This window comes from Podarcis tiliguerta (genome assembly GCF_965153285.1).
Source record: "Podarcis tiliguerta genome assembly, chromosome: 3".
NCBI lineage: Eukaryota > Metazoa > Chordata > Lepidosauria > Squamata > Lacertidae > Podarcis > Podarcis tiliguerta.
The window spans coordinates 101,572,194-101,589,711 of record NC_139536.1 but is presented as its reverse complement, the minus strand read 5'-3'; the positions used below and the strand labels follow the sequence as shown (position 1 = coordinate 101,589,711).

The 17,518-nt window shown below is 47.6% G+C and overlaps 2 protein-coding genes and 1 long non-coding RNA gene across 3 annotated transcripts in view; all 3 read left to right on the top strand.

Annotated features, from left to right (window-relative positions):
• The window catches only part of LOC310673482, a 214,663-nt gene that overhangs the window by 53,374 nt on the left and 143,771 nt on the right, over positions 1–17,518 (top strand). The window lies entirely within an intron of this gene.
• KCNS3 (potassium voltage-gated channel modifier subfamily S member 3) overlaps positions 1–17,518 on the top strand; it is a 442,125-nt gene that overhangs the window by 373,819 nt on the left and 50,788 nt on the right. The gene's annotated exons all lie outside the window — the stretch shown is intronic.
• MSGN1 (mesogenin 1) lies at positions 767–2,240 on the top strand. Its single transcript, XM_083432351.1, has one exon. It carries the CDS (start codon positions 1,333–1,335, stop codon positions 1,822–1,824), a length of 492 nt encoding a protein of 163 aa, XP_083288477.1. The 5' UTR covers positions 767–1,332; the 3' UTR covers positions 1,825–2,240.

The following is a 17,518-nucleotide window of genomic DNA, read 5'->3' as shown; positions in this document are numbered from 1 at the left end:
CAGCATAACCTCCAACATTTCTCCAGTGAAAATAGGGACATACCATTCCACTCTGGGCATCTTCCAACATATATAAAAACATAATAAAACAGTTTTAAAAAACCTTCCCCATACAGGACTGCTTTCAGATGGCTCAGAGTTCGGATGACTCCAGTGAATTTCTCCAGTGAGAACTGGTTCTCCAGGAAAACATTTCTCCAGTGAAAATAGGGACATCCTAAGGAAAATGAAGGATGCGGGTGGCCCTGTGATCTAAACCACAGAGCCTAGGGCTTGCTGATCAGAAGGTTGGCAGTTCAAATCTCCATGACGGGGTGAGCTCCCGTTACTCAGTCCCTGCTCCTGTCAACCTAGCAGTTCGAAAGCACGTCAAAGTGCAAGTAGATAAATAGGAACCGCTCCAGCGAGAAACGGCATTTCCGTGTTGCTCTGGTTTGCCAGAAGTGGCTTAGTCATGCTGGCCACATGACTCGGAAGCTGTCTGCGGACAAACCCTGGCTCCCTTGGCCATTAAAGAGAGATGAGCGCAGCAACCCCAGAGTCGTTTGCGACTGGACTTAACTGTCAGGGGTCCTTTACCTTTACCTTTTAGCCCTACAAAATAAATTCCTAACACTGATTTATTCTTCATGAAGCACCATAGTCACTTTTAAATATATATATACTATTTTGTTGAAGTCCGCGACTGAACTTAACGATCAGGGGTCCCTTTACATTTACCTTACCGGAAAAATGGAACATTGTGGGATCAAATCAGAAACTGGGATGGCTTCTTTAAACCAGGAAATAGGAGCACTGGGAGGGTCTGTAATAGGAGTTTGTTGTCGTCGTGTCCTTGTCAGCCAAATTACCACTTTAAATCCAATCCAGTCAAATAAAATTGAAACCTAGGTGTTGATCCTGTGGCCCATTTTCTAGATTTCCTTTCCCACTGCCAGTTATTCCCCAAGACACTGTTAAATGTAGATAAGAAGGCTCGATTGGTTTTGCTACAAGATGATAATCTCTCCCCCTCAACCACCACCACTTTTCTTTCTCACTAGGGCCTGTTAGCTTAAATGGGTTTTAGCCAAAGGTTGATAATTATCATAGAGAGGAAAGTAACACCGCCAGGAGTTCATTTTCCATTTTGGCACTTGCCTTCCTTTGAATCCTCCCCACACCTTGGCCCCCTCCCCGTTTCCCATTTTGTCACTTCTTACGCCACCCCTCCCTCTATCATAAAAGGGTCTCCGCAGACAGGGAGGCCACAGATTTTCCCCGCTTGCAGCTTTGACAGGAAATCGTTCCCGCTTTTCCCCTTGCCACAAATCGGGCCAGGCTTTGGTGAGCATGGAAGGGAGCGCGGAGTCAGAGAACTCTTCCTACTTCTCCTCATGGGACTGGAAGACTGGGCCTCTGGAGCTCAGCCAGAGCTCCTCTCCCCAGAGCATCTCTCCATCCCCTTCCTTCGAATCCTATGCATCCTCGCCTTGTCCCCTTGTGATGGAGATGCCCTGTGCCAGCAGCAGCAGCAGCGACAGCAGCAACAGAAGCTATAACCTGATGGACTTTCCTCCTGTCTATCTCCCAGGACCTGGCCAGGGCAAAGCCCTCGCCAAGGGCTCCAAAGTCAGGATGTCCGTTCAGCGCCGGAGAAAGGCCAGCGAAAGGGAGAAGCTGAGGATGAGGACCTTGGCCGAAGCGCTGCACACTCTTCGCAACTACCTGCCTCCCGTCTACAGCCAAAGGGGTCAGCCTCTCACCAAGATACAGACCCTGAAATACACCATCAAGTACATCAGCGAGCTCACAGACCTGCTGAACAGCGTCAAGCAAGTATAGAGAGGCCTGGGAGACTCTGGGAAGGTTTCCTCACCGAGAAAGCGGGAGTGGTTTTTTCCTTTCTTTAAGGAGTAACTTTCCATCGGGCAAGCGTGGACCTGTTCAGAAGCTGCTTTGCAAACAAGCTGATCTAAAAGGAGCTGCCTACAGTTGAATGTTTGTATCAGGATGAGGCAAAGGAAGACCAGATATCAGTCAGGAACAATGGTGACAGTGTGGTTTTGAAAGGATCATGATTCCATTGAACAATTTTTAAAAAATTAATTATAGCTGACCAATTTTCTTCTGCTTAGGTATGCATTTGAGTTGGTGATCTTGTGGACTTCTTCTTTATTTCCCCCCCTTTTTAAACCCTGTATGTTTGCTATCATGTCTCTCTGCTGTTTGTAGGCACTTTATATTAGCCGCAGGATAAATATGTGTATGATTATTTGGAGAAATGCTTCTTCACTCATTTTCTACAGTAGCTTTGGTGGAGGAAAGGAAACAACAACTTTGAAATAAAAAGCTGCTTCCATATGGGTTTATCATATCCCTGAAAGAGATTAGGGTTGGAATTCTAATCTGAGATTGTTTTTAGTTTTTGCTATTTAGAAAATATTTTCCCCCTGCTGTCAAATATTCCCAGGATGGTTATATATCCAACATAGAGTACATTGTTCTGGTTCATTTCAATCTGAAAGCATCTGCGCCTCTGCAAGTGTAGAACTACTGCCTATTGGACAGAGCTCAAACCAAATGTATGGTAACCAGGAACAAAGGAAAGATGGTTAGTCTATTGCATGGTAGGCAAACTAAGGCCCGGGGGCCGGATCTGGCCCAATCGCCTTATAAATCCAGCCCGCAGATAGTCTGGGAATCAGCGTGTCTTTACATGTGAAGAATGTGTCCTTTTATTTTAAATGCATCTCTGGGTTACTTGTGCAGCCTACCTGGTGTTTTTACATGAGTAGAATGTGTGCTTTTATTTAAAATGCATCTCTGAGTTATTTGTGGGGCATAGGAATTCGTTATCCCCCCCCCCAAAAAATATAGTCTGCCCCCCCCCACAAGGTCTGAGGGACAGTGGAACGGCCCCCTGCTGAAAAAGTTTGCTAACCCCTGGTCTATTGGTATCTAAACGAAAATAACTGATGCAGGAGGCATGTGTCCTCAGGGCGCATAAAGTAAGCTCAGTTCCAAGCAATGTACAAATTTCCTGGTAAGCAGTTCATGTGGTTTACAGTTGAGATGTGTAAGTTGTTAAAACAGGACAGGGCCCCTGTCTCAAAAGGACTCCTGTGCAGACAGCATTGTGCAATCCATGTCTAGACTATCACATGTGATGTGTGTGTGTGTGAATGTACATGTGTCCCCTGTGTGTGTTTATGCAGTGATATACACGCACACACAGCAGCTGGCTCATGTGACTGCACACTGGTTCCATGCTATTCCTGCATTCAGGCTGCAATCCTGCACAGACTTTCCTGGATTCACAGGGTTGCCATATTTCAAAAGGTGGTTGAGCTTTTCTGGTGCAAAGTTCTTCAAAATCCCCCCCCCCCCTGATTTTTTTAAAGCTATTTTTTTAGGAAATTTGCCAAAAAACCTCATCACTTCTGATTTGGGTTGCCATATGCCCAGGTTTCCCCAGCCATTTTTACTGATTTTTGGAAATTCCACCCGGTCGCTATTTCCGACGGAAGAATCCCAGATATGTCCAGGAATTTCCCAATGTATGGCAGCCCTAGCATGGAAGCCGGTCCCATTGAATTCAGTGGGGTTGGCTTCTGAGTAGCCTGGGCTGAGCTTAAAAGTCCTTTGTTGAGTAGCAACTGCATTACATTTGAAGGAGACCTCACATACCTGGGTGACCAGGAACTCTTTAGTATTATAGAAGGATTTTAACTGCTGAGTGATAAAATATCCCCGACTGGGACAATTGCACATTACTGCATTGCAGGGGGTTGGACTAGATGATCCTCAGGACCCTTTCCAATTCTACAATCCCTTGGTGATCTGCTTGCTCCATTAACAGCTTGTTGGGACCAGTGATCTGTTAAGGGAAATTTACATACCTGTGAATAAATCTCCACCCAAGCATACTTTGAAATACTTTCTGATTTACTTTATTTATTGGTTTTGTTAAATAAGTTCAGCTGCAGGCAACCTTTACATGTAGTAAGAACAGAAAAATACAGAATGGCATTCAACTGGATTTTAAACAGAGTAGAGCCACCGAAATTAATGAGCACGATTAAGTCAGGTCCATGAATTTTGATGCACCTACTCTGAGTAAAATTGAGTTGACTACCACCCACTGTCCTTTGAAATAAAGTGTGCTGTAACGTTTTAGTATCCATCCATCACTTCAAATTATAGCAGTGCTCAACACATCACCCCAAAGCCTAGGAGGTCTCTCTAGCCTTTGACAACATTGTTGTAAATTGCTCTTTTTATTTTCTCCCTAACCACCCACTATCACCCTGCAAGGAACCTAGAAACCTCTGCATGCAAGTCTTAAGTTCCTGTTAACTTTAAGTTAATCAATGTCAAAGGCTGCACCAGGCTGCAATGTGCAAAAGAAAACATTTGCATTGTCAATTTTGCTTGAAATTGATTTCGCACGACCCTGTTCTGCCCTCTGAGAGCAGAACATGGGGAGGGGAAAGAGAAGGATCTGTATAATGCTGCAATGCAGATACGAAGAGAAGGATGCAAGTTCACCTTTCCTTTTGCCTGGGACATGGCACACAGGGACAGGTACACAGAATAGCTTCGAAATGCACACCGCACAGTGTGAAAGAAAGGTTGGGAATGGTACTAATGAAGAGACAGTCTTGCATTGTCTGGTTTGCAAATAATAGCACGACTTTAAAAAATCAGATCACTTGTTCCTCCACCATCAAGCCTTTTTATTTTTTTACATGTCAGTATATGGGCACAGAAATGTAATTGCCCCTTATTGTCTCAGCTCTAGAAATATTTACACAGAATGAGCGTCTTTTAAATGGCATGGAGGTACGTTTAAAGTATGTGGTTCTTCCTTAGGTTATCAGCAACTGCTGTACAGAGAAATAACCCCCTCTTCCCAAACACTGTTAATAATGCACAGCCTTTTTGCACTTTAATGTTGGCTATATCTTAGAAATATCGCTTTTGGCGCTGATACCTAACGTAAATTCAGAATGCATACTAACAGCAAACTCTATGTTCTGAGTGCCTAGTCTTATGTAGCCAAAACAACACTATCCACAAGGGGGGCAGGGACACGGGTAGCGCTGTGGTCTAAGCCACTGATCCTCTTGGGCTTGCCGATCAGAAGGTCAGCAGTTCAAATCCCTGCGACAGGGGAGCTCTGTCCCAGCTCCTGCCAACCTAGCAGTCCAAAAGCACACCAGTGCAAGTAGATAAATAGGTACCGCTGCAGTGGGAAGGTAAACAGCATTTCCATGGGCTCCGGTTTCCATCACAGTGTCCCGTTGCACCAGAAGCGGTTTAGTCATGCTGGCCACATGACCCAGAAAGCTGTCTGCTCCCTTGGCCTGAAAGCGAAGATGAGCGCCTCACTCCATAGTCAAGTTAGACTGGACTTAACCTTCCAGGGATCCTTTACCTTTACTTTTTTACCTACCCACAAGGGGGCAATGCTATCTGTTAGCAGGCTAGGGGAAAGGCAAAGTACAGGAAATCATTAGGGTCTCGGACACACCATCTGTTTGTTCCATCTGAACCACATGACTTTCCCCCAAAGAATCCTGGGAACGGCAGTTGGTTAAGGGTGCTGGGAATTGTAGCTCTGTGGGAGGTGAACTACAGTTCCCATGATTCTTTGGGGGAAGGTATATGCTTTGGATGCATGGCATGGACATGACCTAGTCCTAGGGGGAGAAAAGTGTGGGAATGTTGTGGATAGTAGGGGAGGATATATGGATTAAATACAGTGGTACCTCGGGTTACATACGCTTCAGGTTACATATGCTTCAGGTCACAGCCTCCGCTCACCCAGAAATAGTACCTCGGGTTAAGAACTTTGCTTCAGGAGGAGAACAGAAATCGTGCTATGGCGGCATGGCGGCAGCAGGAGGCCCCATTAGCTAAAGTGGTGCTTCTGGTTAAGACCAGTTTCAGGTTAAGAACGGACCTCCGGAACGAATTAAGTACTTAACCCGAGGTACCACTGTATTATCTTTCCTCACTCATGCTAGAGTGTCAGTAGCAGAGTACATACCCCAATATATTGCAGGAAGCTAGACTCAACTGAATCTCTTTAGTTAAACAATCCAGTCTGGCTTGTCCAGATTGGATTATTCCTGGTAAATCCCCTTTGTTCCCTCTTAAAAAGAATAAAGACACAACAGTCTTTTCTTAAAAGTAATAAGAAGTTTACTTACATTCAGTTGACAGTAGGATCCTGAAGGCAGGCTTTAGCTTGTAGTTACAGATACAGAGAAAGGTGTGGAATCACCCTTTTGTGAGGGATGAGCCCATGTGCTGCTGACCGAGAGCCAGCACACAGCAAATGCATCAGTATTAGAAGAGAGCAGCAAAAGAAGAGCAAGGGAAGATGATTGCGTGACTGGCCCTTTTACAAGGGTCTCACAGGGTCACACCCATCTACCTGGTCACATGCAGGGGGAGGATGCTCCAGACCAGGGGTGACAGGAAGTCCTCCTGTCTGGAGTAACATCCCCCTGTGTATTCTGGTTCCGAAAGGTTCGGCAATGGAGACGTTCGAGAACCGAGGTACCACTGTATTTACCGTATTTTTTGCTCTATAAGACTCACTTTTTCCCTCCTAAAAAGTAAGGGGAAATGTGTGTGCGTCTTATGGAGTGAATGCAGGCTGTGCAGCTATCCCAGAAGCCAGAACAGCAAGAGGGATCGCTGCTTTCACTGCGCAGCGATCCCTCTTGCTGTTCTGGCTTCTGGGATTCAGAATATTTTTTTTCTTGTTTTCCTCCTCCAAAAACTAGGTGCGTCTTGTGGTCTGGTGCGTCTTATAGAGTGAAAAATACGGTATTTGCAAATTTCCTTTAACCGCTTGCCAACGTAAAGACTTTCCTCCAGGAGAAACCTTAACCAAACACACACACAAAAACAAACAAAAAATCCAAACAAATCCAAAATTAACTATATTGGTTGCTTTTGTAATCGGTGGTTGTTGTTTTGTTGTGCCTCATTTGACATAATGTGAGGAGAATCAGGTGCTTTTACATTACTGGACATGCTGGGTTGCATTTCCAAGAATGCCCACCAGAGAGAGCACAAAATCTCTTGAAGTTAGTGCCTCTAGCGCTGCTATAGAGAGGAATCTCCCGTTGTTTGCTTTTATACGAATTCCCTTCCCTACCAAGCCAAGCATCCCAGACAGAGCTTGCTTTATGCCGGCTGGTTCTGCTTTAGCAATGCATCTCTCATTTTCTCTCTGGGTTGAACTTCCTCCCCCCTGGTTCTTGGGACACCCCTCCAGACTATCACTGTCTCAGAAGCGATGGCAGCTGAATAATACATGAAAATAATTAATAATTCTCTTCAGACAGTTTACATTTAATTATTGAATAGTTCAACAGATCCATATCGACGATTGCACCCGAGGCATTTATTTATTGATGACTGCGCCGTCCGTTTGGAATGTAATGAATTGTTTTAATTTCCACATCCTTCTTTCGAGTCCCAGGGGTCGGTTGGGCGTGGGTGGCTGTGGTCCTGCGCAGAGCTCATCTCGTGGGCTTAGTCTGAATGGGAAACTTAAGGCGCATCCGCATTGCAGTTAAGCTCCGGTTCATGCGCAGAGGGCAACTTCGAGAACGGGAGTTGGGCAAGCTCAGGTGAAGGGAAACAAAACGGGCAACGCATGCCAGGGGAAGTCATGCCCAGTCCCTCTCTGGTGTGGACAGTAAAATGCAAATGGGAGTTGGAGACAGCAGAGAGAAAAACAACCTTGCAGCATTTCAAGCCAGTAATATGTACGTAGCCGATTTGGACGCTATGTGGTCTAAACCGCTGTGGTCTAAACCACTGAGCCTCTTGGGTTCGCCGATCAGAAGGTCGGTGGTTCGAATTCCGCAACGGAATGAGCTCCCGTTGCTCTGACCCAACTCCTGCCAACCTAGCAGTTCAAAAGCATGCCAGTGCATGGGTAGGCAAACTAAGGCCTGGGGGCCGGATCCGGCCCAATCGCCTTCTAAATCCGGCCTGCGGACGGTCCAGGAATCAGCGTGTTTTTACATGAATAGAATGTGCCCTTTTATTTAAAACGCACCTCTGGGTTATTTGTGGGGCATAGGAATTCATTCATTTTTTTTCCAAAATATAGTCCGCCCGTCCGCCCCAAGGTTTGAGGGACAGTGGACTGGCCCTCTGGTGAAAAAGTTTGCTGACCCCTGTGCTAGTGCAAGTAGATAAATAGGTACTGCTGTGGAGGGAAAGTAAACGGCGTTTCCCTGCGCTCTGGTTTCCATCACGATGTTCTGTTGTGCCAGAAGTAGTTTAGTCATGCTGGCCACATGACCCGGAAAGCTGTCTGTGGACAAACGCCAGCTCCCTCAGCCTGAAAGTGAGATGAGCACCGCACCCCATAGTCGCCTTTAGGGATTCTTTACCTTACCTTTACATAGCCTATGAGGGCTGGGAAATATCTATTTGCCTGAGACTTTAGGTGATAATGTGACTAGAGAGACCAAGGTTAAGCCATTTGTTCAGTTAACCCTTATACCCCATCATTATCTATCTATCTATCTATCTATCTATCTATCTATCTATCTATCTATCTATCATCTCCTATAATGCAGGGTTTCCCAAACTTCTGAGTTCATGGACCCCTGCATCATAGAATCACAGAATTGTAGAATTGGAAGGGACACCAAGGGCCATCTAGTCCAACCCCCTGCAATGCAAGAATCTTTCCCCTAATGTGGGGCTCAAATCCACAACCCTGAGACTCAGAGTCTACCAACTGAGCTATCCCAGCAATCCAATTTGCTTATTTATTTATTCCGTCATTTATTGCATTTATATTCCACGATTCCACCCCCCCCCCGAATGTGCAAATTAAATCAATGAATAAAAAACAGTACATGCTCATTCCCTCCTTTTTAACCCTTACAGCAACTCTGTGAAGTAGGTTAGGCTGAGAGGCAGCTACTGGCCCAAGGTCACCCAGTGAGCTTCATGGAGGTGTAGGGATTCAAACCCTGGTCTCCCAGGTCCTAGTCCGACACTCTAACCACTGTGCCGCGCTGGATCTCCGCCTCCTCTGCAAGGCCCCCCCATTCCTTTGAGGTTGCCAGTGGGCATTCCGGGAAGGCTGAAGACCCTCTGGAGTTGGCATGCCTGCCACCTGTCAAATGTGGCTCATGGGGCTGCCGGAGATAAGTATCTTGGCCTAGCAGGCTCAAACGGTTCCCCACCCCTGTTCTAGGGGGCTGGGAGGGAGTGTGAAAGCAAAGAAGGAGCCTCTCAGACAATGGTGTGTGGGGAGCAAGCACGGCAATTGTCTCCGTTTTCAACGACAACCACCTGCATATGAAACCATTGCGTCAAGGACTTTATAGGCCGTCCTTCTGGCCTGCTTGCTCTTGGCCAGGATCATGAGCCATCTTCTACAATGGGGCATTAAGCAACTTTACGGCGACAAAAGCAATGACGCCAGGCGGAATTTTACAACGGTGCACTTAAATCACGAGGAACAGACGAGCCAGTGAGACAACAACCACCCCAATCACTGACGAGATTCAGCCTTCGTTTTCCGCGGATTGGTTTACAATGCGCCATAATGAGATGCCGCCAAATGTGGCGTGAAGACTTCCTAATACTTCCCAGCCAACGAAGCCGGTGATGACTAGACAAAAGAAATTAGACGGCTGCAAAATCACTCAAAGATTGCCGCTCAGGCCGAGCAGAAGGGATGCTTATTGGCAATAGATATGCATGTTGTCTTAATGGGCTCCGTGTGTTTTTTGACTTAATTGCCACTCAGTCACTTTATTCATCAAAGTGCTGCTTACGTTCAGCTAATTTGTCTCCGCTGATGTGCTCCGGCTGTTGCATAATGATGTATGTAGTGAGAATATATATATCCCCAAATAAATGGGAAAAGTGCAGAGGAAAAGTTTTTGTTGAAGTCCTAGAACCGTAAGACTTGGAAGAGACCTTAAAGTCCCCGGATTCTTTGAAAAACATCTGGTAATTTTACATTAGTAGCACCAAAGTGACCTACCCGGGCACAAGCCTGGTGTGATGGCCTGGGAATCTGATTCAGAGGCTGAACCGGAGGAATCCCAGCCTGCACAGGAGTCCCCGCCTCTAGGGCTGGCTGAGCCGGGGCAGAGGCTTGAATCTGAAGGGCCCTCACCTGTGCTGGATCTTCAGGAGCAGACACCAGCTGAATCTGCTCTGGCTCCGGAGGTGATCGAGGACCCATTGCCTGCAGGTGCTCCTCTCCCAGCCCTGTCAGGGGAAGGTGAGGCTGCCTCTGGGTCCGGTAACCCTCCAGCCTCTCCTGAGCTGCAGAGGCTCAAGGCAGAGAGGCGGAGGGAACTAAGCTCTCTCAGGCGGAGTGCTCGCCTCCAGGCCAGGGGAGGCGAGTCACCTGTGGGCCTGGACCGCCCCAGGCCTCAGAGGAGATAAAGGCCAGTCAGCCCAGTCCCAGGTTGCGGGAGCAACATTGTTGGTAGCCTGTTCCTGCCTGCGCCCTGTCCTGCTCTTCTGCCAGAGTTCCTGACCACGCCCGACTCCCTACCTTGGACCCCACTTCTGCCTCGGACCACGCCACACGGTAACCGCCCGAGACCAGCACACCTGGCCATAGTATATGGAAGCCCTAGCAACAAGACCACCCTCTCAGTTTCACTGATGTGGTCCAAAGGAAAGCAGAGCAACACATTTCACACCAGCTTTGTGGAGGAGTTGTCAGAAGGAGGCATACAACCATCTTAGGGACTCCAGATTTGGTAGGGCTTACTCCTTAGCTGTTCCTTCTCCTGAAGATGTCCCACAAGGCAGCAGGTATGGGTTTTTCCATGGAGTTTCCTCCTGAAGCCTTTCTCACAGATGTGTATAGCCGCAAGGCAGTGGAAGTTTAGGGTCAGAGGTTTCCTTCTCCTAAGTGGACTACCTTCCAAGGTGGACCAGCCCCATCTGCTCCTCACTTCCCTCTACAGCACATGCAGATTTCATTTTACATACTTGTAAAAAGCTGAACGTGGATTAAAAGCCATATAAGGAAACTTAGTAGTGCCAGTTGAGAGTAGTGTCAGTTGAGTGCTGGTGGTTGCTAGGTTGCGGAGGTCCTTGTGACACGCCCTTCATTGTGACACCTCCCTCTGCTGGCTCCTTGGTCACTAGGGCTCCAGAGGCACAACAATCTCCTTTGGTTTGATCATTCAGCGAGTGAGAGAGAAGTGGATGGAGATGTAAGTAGACTTTCTCATCAGCATCTGCATTCTGCACTGGTAATGCTCCCTGACAGTCTTAGGGAACATTTAAAAGATTAAGATTGGGAATAATTTAAAGGCTTCAGCCAGCCCTTCTGGGCGTCTTTATGACTCCACCCACTGTTTTGTAACAGTGAAGGAAAGTGAGTGTGGATTCTGCTTACACTTTAGGAAAAGGAAAACCTAGGAAATGTCACACCTAGGAAAAGGGCGTTCTTTTTAGGCTAGTGACACAAGAGTCACTTGATAACTCGCCATGGGAGCATTAAGCATGCGCTGTGGAGAGCGTAATATCTTGCATTGTCTTCCTCCCCTTCAATCAAAATTGATTTGACATCCTATGCCCTTCTAAAATGTGTTGGGTGGCAGTTATCGGGTTGTTGTTTTATTTTGATTATATATTTTGTGGCTTTATATTCTGATTCTATTCTGTGTACCGACCTAAGACCTCTGGGTGTAGGGCGGTACATGAATTCTAATAATACTAATAGTAATAATAATTGTGAATCATTAGCATTGCCCAACTCCCCTGTCTAATACAGATACTTGATCTTTACAGTGCAGGTTATAACTAAGTACAATATACAGCTGCAGAGTTTAAGTAAGTGGAAGGCCAACATATTTTTTCTTAAGCAAAGGAGGCTTGCCCCTAAACAGCACTTTGCGTGCCTCATGAGATCCATCTAAGTGTTCTGTTTCCAGTGTTGTTTTATATGAATATCGCAACAGTTCCTAACCAGTCCCGAAACTGCTGACGCGGCACTTAAAGCTCGCCGTGCATCCCGAACATATTCCGAGCACGACCGCACGATTCCCAAAGCTACTCTTACAACAGTTGCGAGATGTCAGTGAATCCTGTATTGTTACAAAGAAGTCTGTTCTCAATTCCGCCGAGGTCTCTTTAGAGAACAGAACTTATTACAGCACCAATACCTTCCAGGGGAAAAAGCAGTACAAATGTGAGAAAGATTGATTTTTCCCGCTCCTCCCTTGAATGCCTTCTGCACTTCAAAACTCTTCTGGGCTAAGAACGAGCCGTGTCAATTATTATTATTATTATTTTCTGATTAAGCAATGCTGCTTCAGTGCTCAGCGAACTGCTTACTCATGAAATGGGCTCACTGGTTGCAAGGAGAGGTGGTTTGCCTTATTGTGGCATATTCTGGCCCTCCTGGTCACATCCGTGCCATACATTTAAACCAGGGGTTTTCAAACTTTTCAGCAGGGGGCTGGTCTACTGTCCCTCAGACCTTGTGGGGGGCCGGACTATATTTTTTGGGGGGAGGGGAAGAATGAGCGAGGGACAATGAGCAGCACATGAAAGGGCTCCGGAGAGGGGCTGCTTTAAATGGCGGCCGCTCGAGAGGGGCGCTCAGCCAGTGTGGTGTAGTGGTTAAGAGCGGTGGACTCACAATCTGGGGAACCGGGTTCGTGTCTCCGCTCCTCCACATGCAGCTGCTGGGTGACCTTGGGCTAGTCACACTTCTTTGAAGTCTCTCAGCCCCACTCACCTCACAGAGTGTTTGTTGTGGGGTAGGAAGGGAAAGGAGAATGTTAGCCGCTTTGAGACTCCTTCGGGTAGTGATAAAGTGGGATATCAAATCCAAACTCCTCCTCAGCCAACCGCGGCTCCTGTGTCTTGCGAGCTGCAGGGGTTGGCGGTGGTGGAGGAGGAGGGAGGGAGGAGGTGCCGCTGCTGCGTGAGGGAGAGAGAAAGAACGAGTGCGCTGGCAATCCACGCGATGATTCCTGGACCGTCCGCGGGCCAGATTTAGAAGGCAATCGTGGCTGATCCGGCTCACAGGCCTTAGTTTGCCGACCCATGATTTAAACTTTCCCCCAAGGAATTCTGGGAACTGTGGTTTCTTTGGGACCGTCCCAGTGCTATTCCCACTGCCCCCAGGAGGCTCACTTTCAATTCCTTCTTGCTCTCTCCTACTGGATATTTTACACTGAAATAAAGGACAACCCTGTAGGACCAGGTACGTCGCCTGGGAGTCATTTTGGACTCACAGCCGTCCATGGAAGCACAGGTCAATTCTGTGTCTAGGGTGGCTGTTTACCAGCTCCATCTGGTACGCAGGCTGAGACCCTACCTGCCTGCAGATTGTATCAGCAGAGTAGTGAATGTTCTGGTTATCTCCCGCTTGGACTACTGCAATGTGCTCTACCTGGGGCTACCTTTGAAGGTGACCCGGAAACTACAATTAATCCAGAATGCAGCAGCTAGACTGGTGACTGGGAGCAGCCGCCAAGACCATATAACACCAGTCCTGAAAGACCTACATTGGCTCCCAGTGTGTTTCCAAGTACAATTCAAAGTGTTGGTGTTGGTGCTGACCTTTAACGCCCTAAATGGCCTCGACCGAGTATACCTGAAGGAGTGTCTCCACCCCAATTGTTCAGCCCAGACACTGAGGTCCAGCTCCAGGGGCCTTCTGGCGGTTCCCTCACTGTGAGAAAGGAAGCTACAGGGAACCAGGCAGAGGGTCTTCTCGGTAGTGGCGCCCACCCTGTGGAACATCCTCCCATCAGATGTCAAGGAAAGGAAATAAACAACTACCTGACTTTTAGAAAACACCTGAAGGCAGCCCTGTTTAGGGAAGTTTTTAATGTTTGATGTTTTATCTTGTTTTTAATATTCTGTTGGGAGCTGCCCAGAGTGGCTGGGGAGGCCTGGCCAGATGGGTGGGTATAAGTAATAAATTATTATTATTATTATTATTATTGATAGGTGGCAACCCTAGAAAGCCTCCACTGCAAGATGACAACTCCTCAGATGTTTACTGTCTGTGCATTGAATGGCTGCAAGGAATTGCGTCTTTGCCCGGCAGCAGGAGTGCTTCACATTGGGACCAAGTCCCAGGACTTTTCGTTTTAATTATTGCAGAACATTAAAGCGTTTTGTGGTTTGGCCCCGCTTTCTTTCTCCATCACTGTGCTATTGTTTATGATGCCGTTTTACGGAGGTCGGCTTGATTGTTAGGTTTGCTCTTAATGCTGTTGCGCTTCATATGTTTCCTTGCAAGTGGACATGATTTTTATCATAGGGAAGCGAGATCCGTCTGTCTAAAACAAGCTTGTGTGTCATAAACACACAAGATAGCAAAGATGATCTAAAGGAGCCATGTCCAGCCCCTATTGCTAAAGGGGCTGTTGCTCTGGTTTTGCCCATCCGGGATGGAAATTAGGCGTTAAGAAAAGAGCCTTAAAGCTCCTTTAATGACTGTGTGGATATTTCCTCCTTTAGTGTACATAATTTTTATTAACAGTTTTTCAAATAGCCATTTCCACAATTAAAATCTTTCAGTATACCAATGCATTCAACGACTTCCCTCCTTCCCCTTGCAAGGCTCCTTTATTTTAACCACAATCCCTGCGTATTCTTGTATATCCATTTAATTCACACACTCCGATTTTAATATGCCTTTTAAATGTTGTGCTGCTGAATTTACCTTAATGCTGTCAGCATTTTTGTCTGTGTACGATTATTTTCTATACAGCGGTACCTCGGGTTAAGTACTTAATTCATTCCGGAGGTCCGTTCTTAACCTGAAACTGTTCTTAACCTGAAGCACCACTTTAGCTAATGGGGCCTCCTGCTGCCGCCGCGCCACCAGAGCACGATTTCTGTTCTCATCCTGAAGCAAACTTCTTAACCTGAGGTACTATTTCTGGGTTAGTGGAGTGCAGAGCCTCAAGAGTACCACAACTCTGAGGTGGAAGGTGAGGGGCGAGGGGCCGCCAAATTTTGGCACCGCACAGGACACAGCTGAAATTTGAGACCCCATGGTGTCATGGTGGTGGGCTTTAAAGCGGGTGGCACTGTGGTCTAAACCACTGAGCCTCTTGGGCTCACTGATCGGAAGGTCAGCAGTTCGAATCCCCATGACCAGGTAAGCTCCCGTTGCTCTGTCCCAGCTCCTGCCAACCTAGCAGTTTGAAAGCACGCCAGTGCAAGTAGATAAATAGGTACCACTGCGGCGGGAAAGTAAACAACATTTCTGTGTGCTCTAGCTTCCGTCACAGTGTTCCGTTGCATGAGAAACGGTTTTGTCATGCTGGCCACATGACCCAGAAAGCCGTCTGTGGACAAACATCGGCTCCCTTGGCCTGAAGCAAGATGAGTGCTGCACCCCATTTTCACCTTTGACTGGACTTAAACGTCCAGGGGTCCTTTACTTTTCTATCTTTTTTTGCCCTTTTTGCAATGGAAGGAAAGCATCCATTGGCACTGTTTAATATGGTTTTAAAAATAGATGTGCAAGGGCTAAAGGTGGGAATAAGAGTCATGCCCAGCTTGGCCCTTCATCTAGAAAAACTGGGATGTGGTGCTGCATTCTGAGGCTGGCTGTGCCGTATTAGGCATATATACTTGCCTTCATCGTCTGCCTCCTTATGCATTTGTTGACAGAGCAAATACTAGAGATGTTGTGTAAGCTGCTGCATTGTTGTTGCGACCTGCTCCGGGACCTTATAGTGAAGGACGGATAATAAATCAAATTGACAACAACAATGCTGTCCCATCCAGAAGACAGCTTACACATGTCTCCTCAAAAGCAAGCCCCACCGAGTTCAGTGGGACTCAGACAAGTGTATCTGTAGGACATCTGCCTGAACTGGGTAATGCATCTTCTCCAGGGAAGTGGAGAGTCTGGAAGAGTTCGGCATTTTACGTGCACTCCCTCATCCAGATACAAAAGAAGGGGGAAGGAAATGTTTCCATTATTCATGAGAGCAGAGTGGGAATGTGACTAAACGCTCTCAGTACACAAGGACTCTCATCTCTCTCTCTGATCAGCACCACTTGCCTGCACAGAATTATTGATTCCAGGTTTCCATCCTCCTGAAGCGCTGCTAGGTAAATTTCCAGAGCTATTTCCCCCTGTGATGATGCCTCTAGTCTATAATCTTGCTCTGGCAAGCTGAGGAACTGCTCATTGACAAGTGGCACATTGCTGCCTTACCCCCACTTTCCTTCATTGTCACTGAGCGGTTCCCCCAGCTTGCCAAAGCATGATAGTGGGCTATAGGTATTGTCACAGGGGAAAATAGCATCCCCAAAGGATGAAGGAAGTATGGCCTAAGGTAAAGGGACCCCTGACCATTAGGTCCAGTCATGGCCGACTCTGGGGTTGCGCCGCTCATCTCGCTTTATTGGCCGAGGGAGCCGGCATACAGCTTCAGGGTCATGTGGCCAGCATGACTAAGCAGCTTCTGGCGAACCAGAGCAGCACACGGAAATGTCGTTTACCTTCCCGCCAGAGCGGTACCTATTTATCTACTTGCACTTTGAAGTGCTTTCGAACTGCTAGGTTGGCAGGAGCAGGGACCGAGCAATGGGAGCTCACCCCGTCGCGGGGATTCGAACTGCTGACCTTCTGATTGGCAAGTCCTAGGCTCTGTGGTTTAACCCACAGTGCCACCCACGTCCCTTAACGTGGCCTAAGGTAGGGATGGGTGAAATCTGTGGTCCTCCACCAGTTCCCATCAACCACACACCCAGCTCAGCACAGTTGTTAGTCAGGGATAACAATGGGCACAGGCAGGGGGGCCAACTTGAATAGATTATATGGGGGGGGGGAGCCCGCTCCACATAATCAATCACAAGATGAACCACACATGCACAATTTGGATGGCAATGCTCATCCTCAAATAATTTATGGAGGGGGGGGGACCTCAGCCCCTAGGAATTGGCTCCTATGCTGTAGTGGCCAACTTTTGTAATATGGTGCCTTGAACCAGGGCCAAATCTCTCCCCCCCGCCCCCCATATTGAGTAGGTATCCATATAAATATAAGTTGCTGTTATTACTTAGGGCCCCATTGGCTCATCAGTCTCTGCAGGGGAACCCTAAATCCAGCGCAATAACTACAGCCTATCCTCCCCCCCCCCCCCCAGGAATCGTGGGAACTGTAGTTTTTAAAGGGTGCTGGGAATTGTAGCATTGCGAGGGAGGAAACTAAAGTTCCTTTAAAAGAGAGAGAAAGTCCCGTGCTCTAAACGTAGGGGATGCAGCTTAACTTCGGAGCGTTTGACTTCTGTGGGACTTGACTCCTGCGTCGTCACGATGCGCAGCGCGGCGCGTTACATTTTTGCCACCTCTCCTCTTTCTCTCCCTCTCTCTCCGGGCAAGCATCTCCCGTGGCCTTCCTCATCGGTCCGGGGGCCCGCAGCGAGCATCCCGTGCGCGCCTCCTTTCCCGCAATGTGGGGCTTGCAGGAGACGGTGGGGGGGAAGCCGGGAGGCCGAAGGACCGCCCTTCTTCTGTGTCTCCT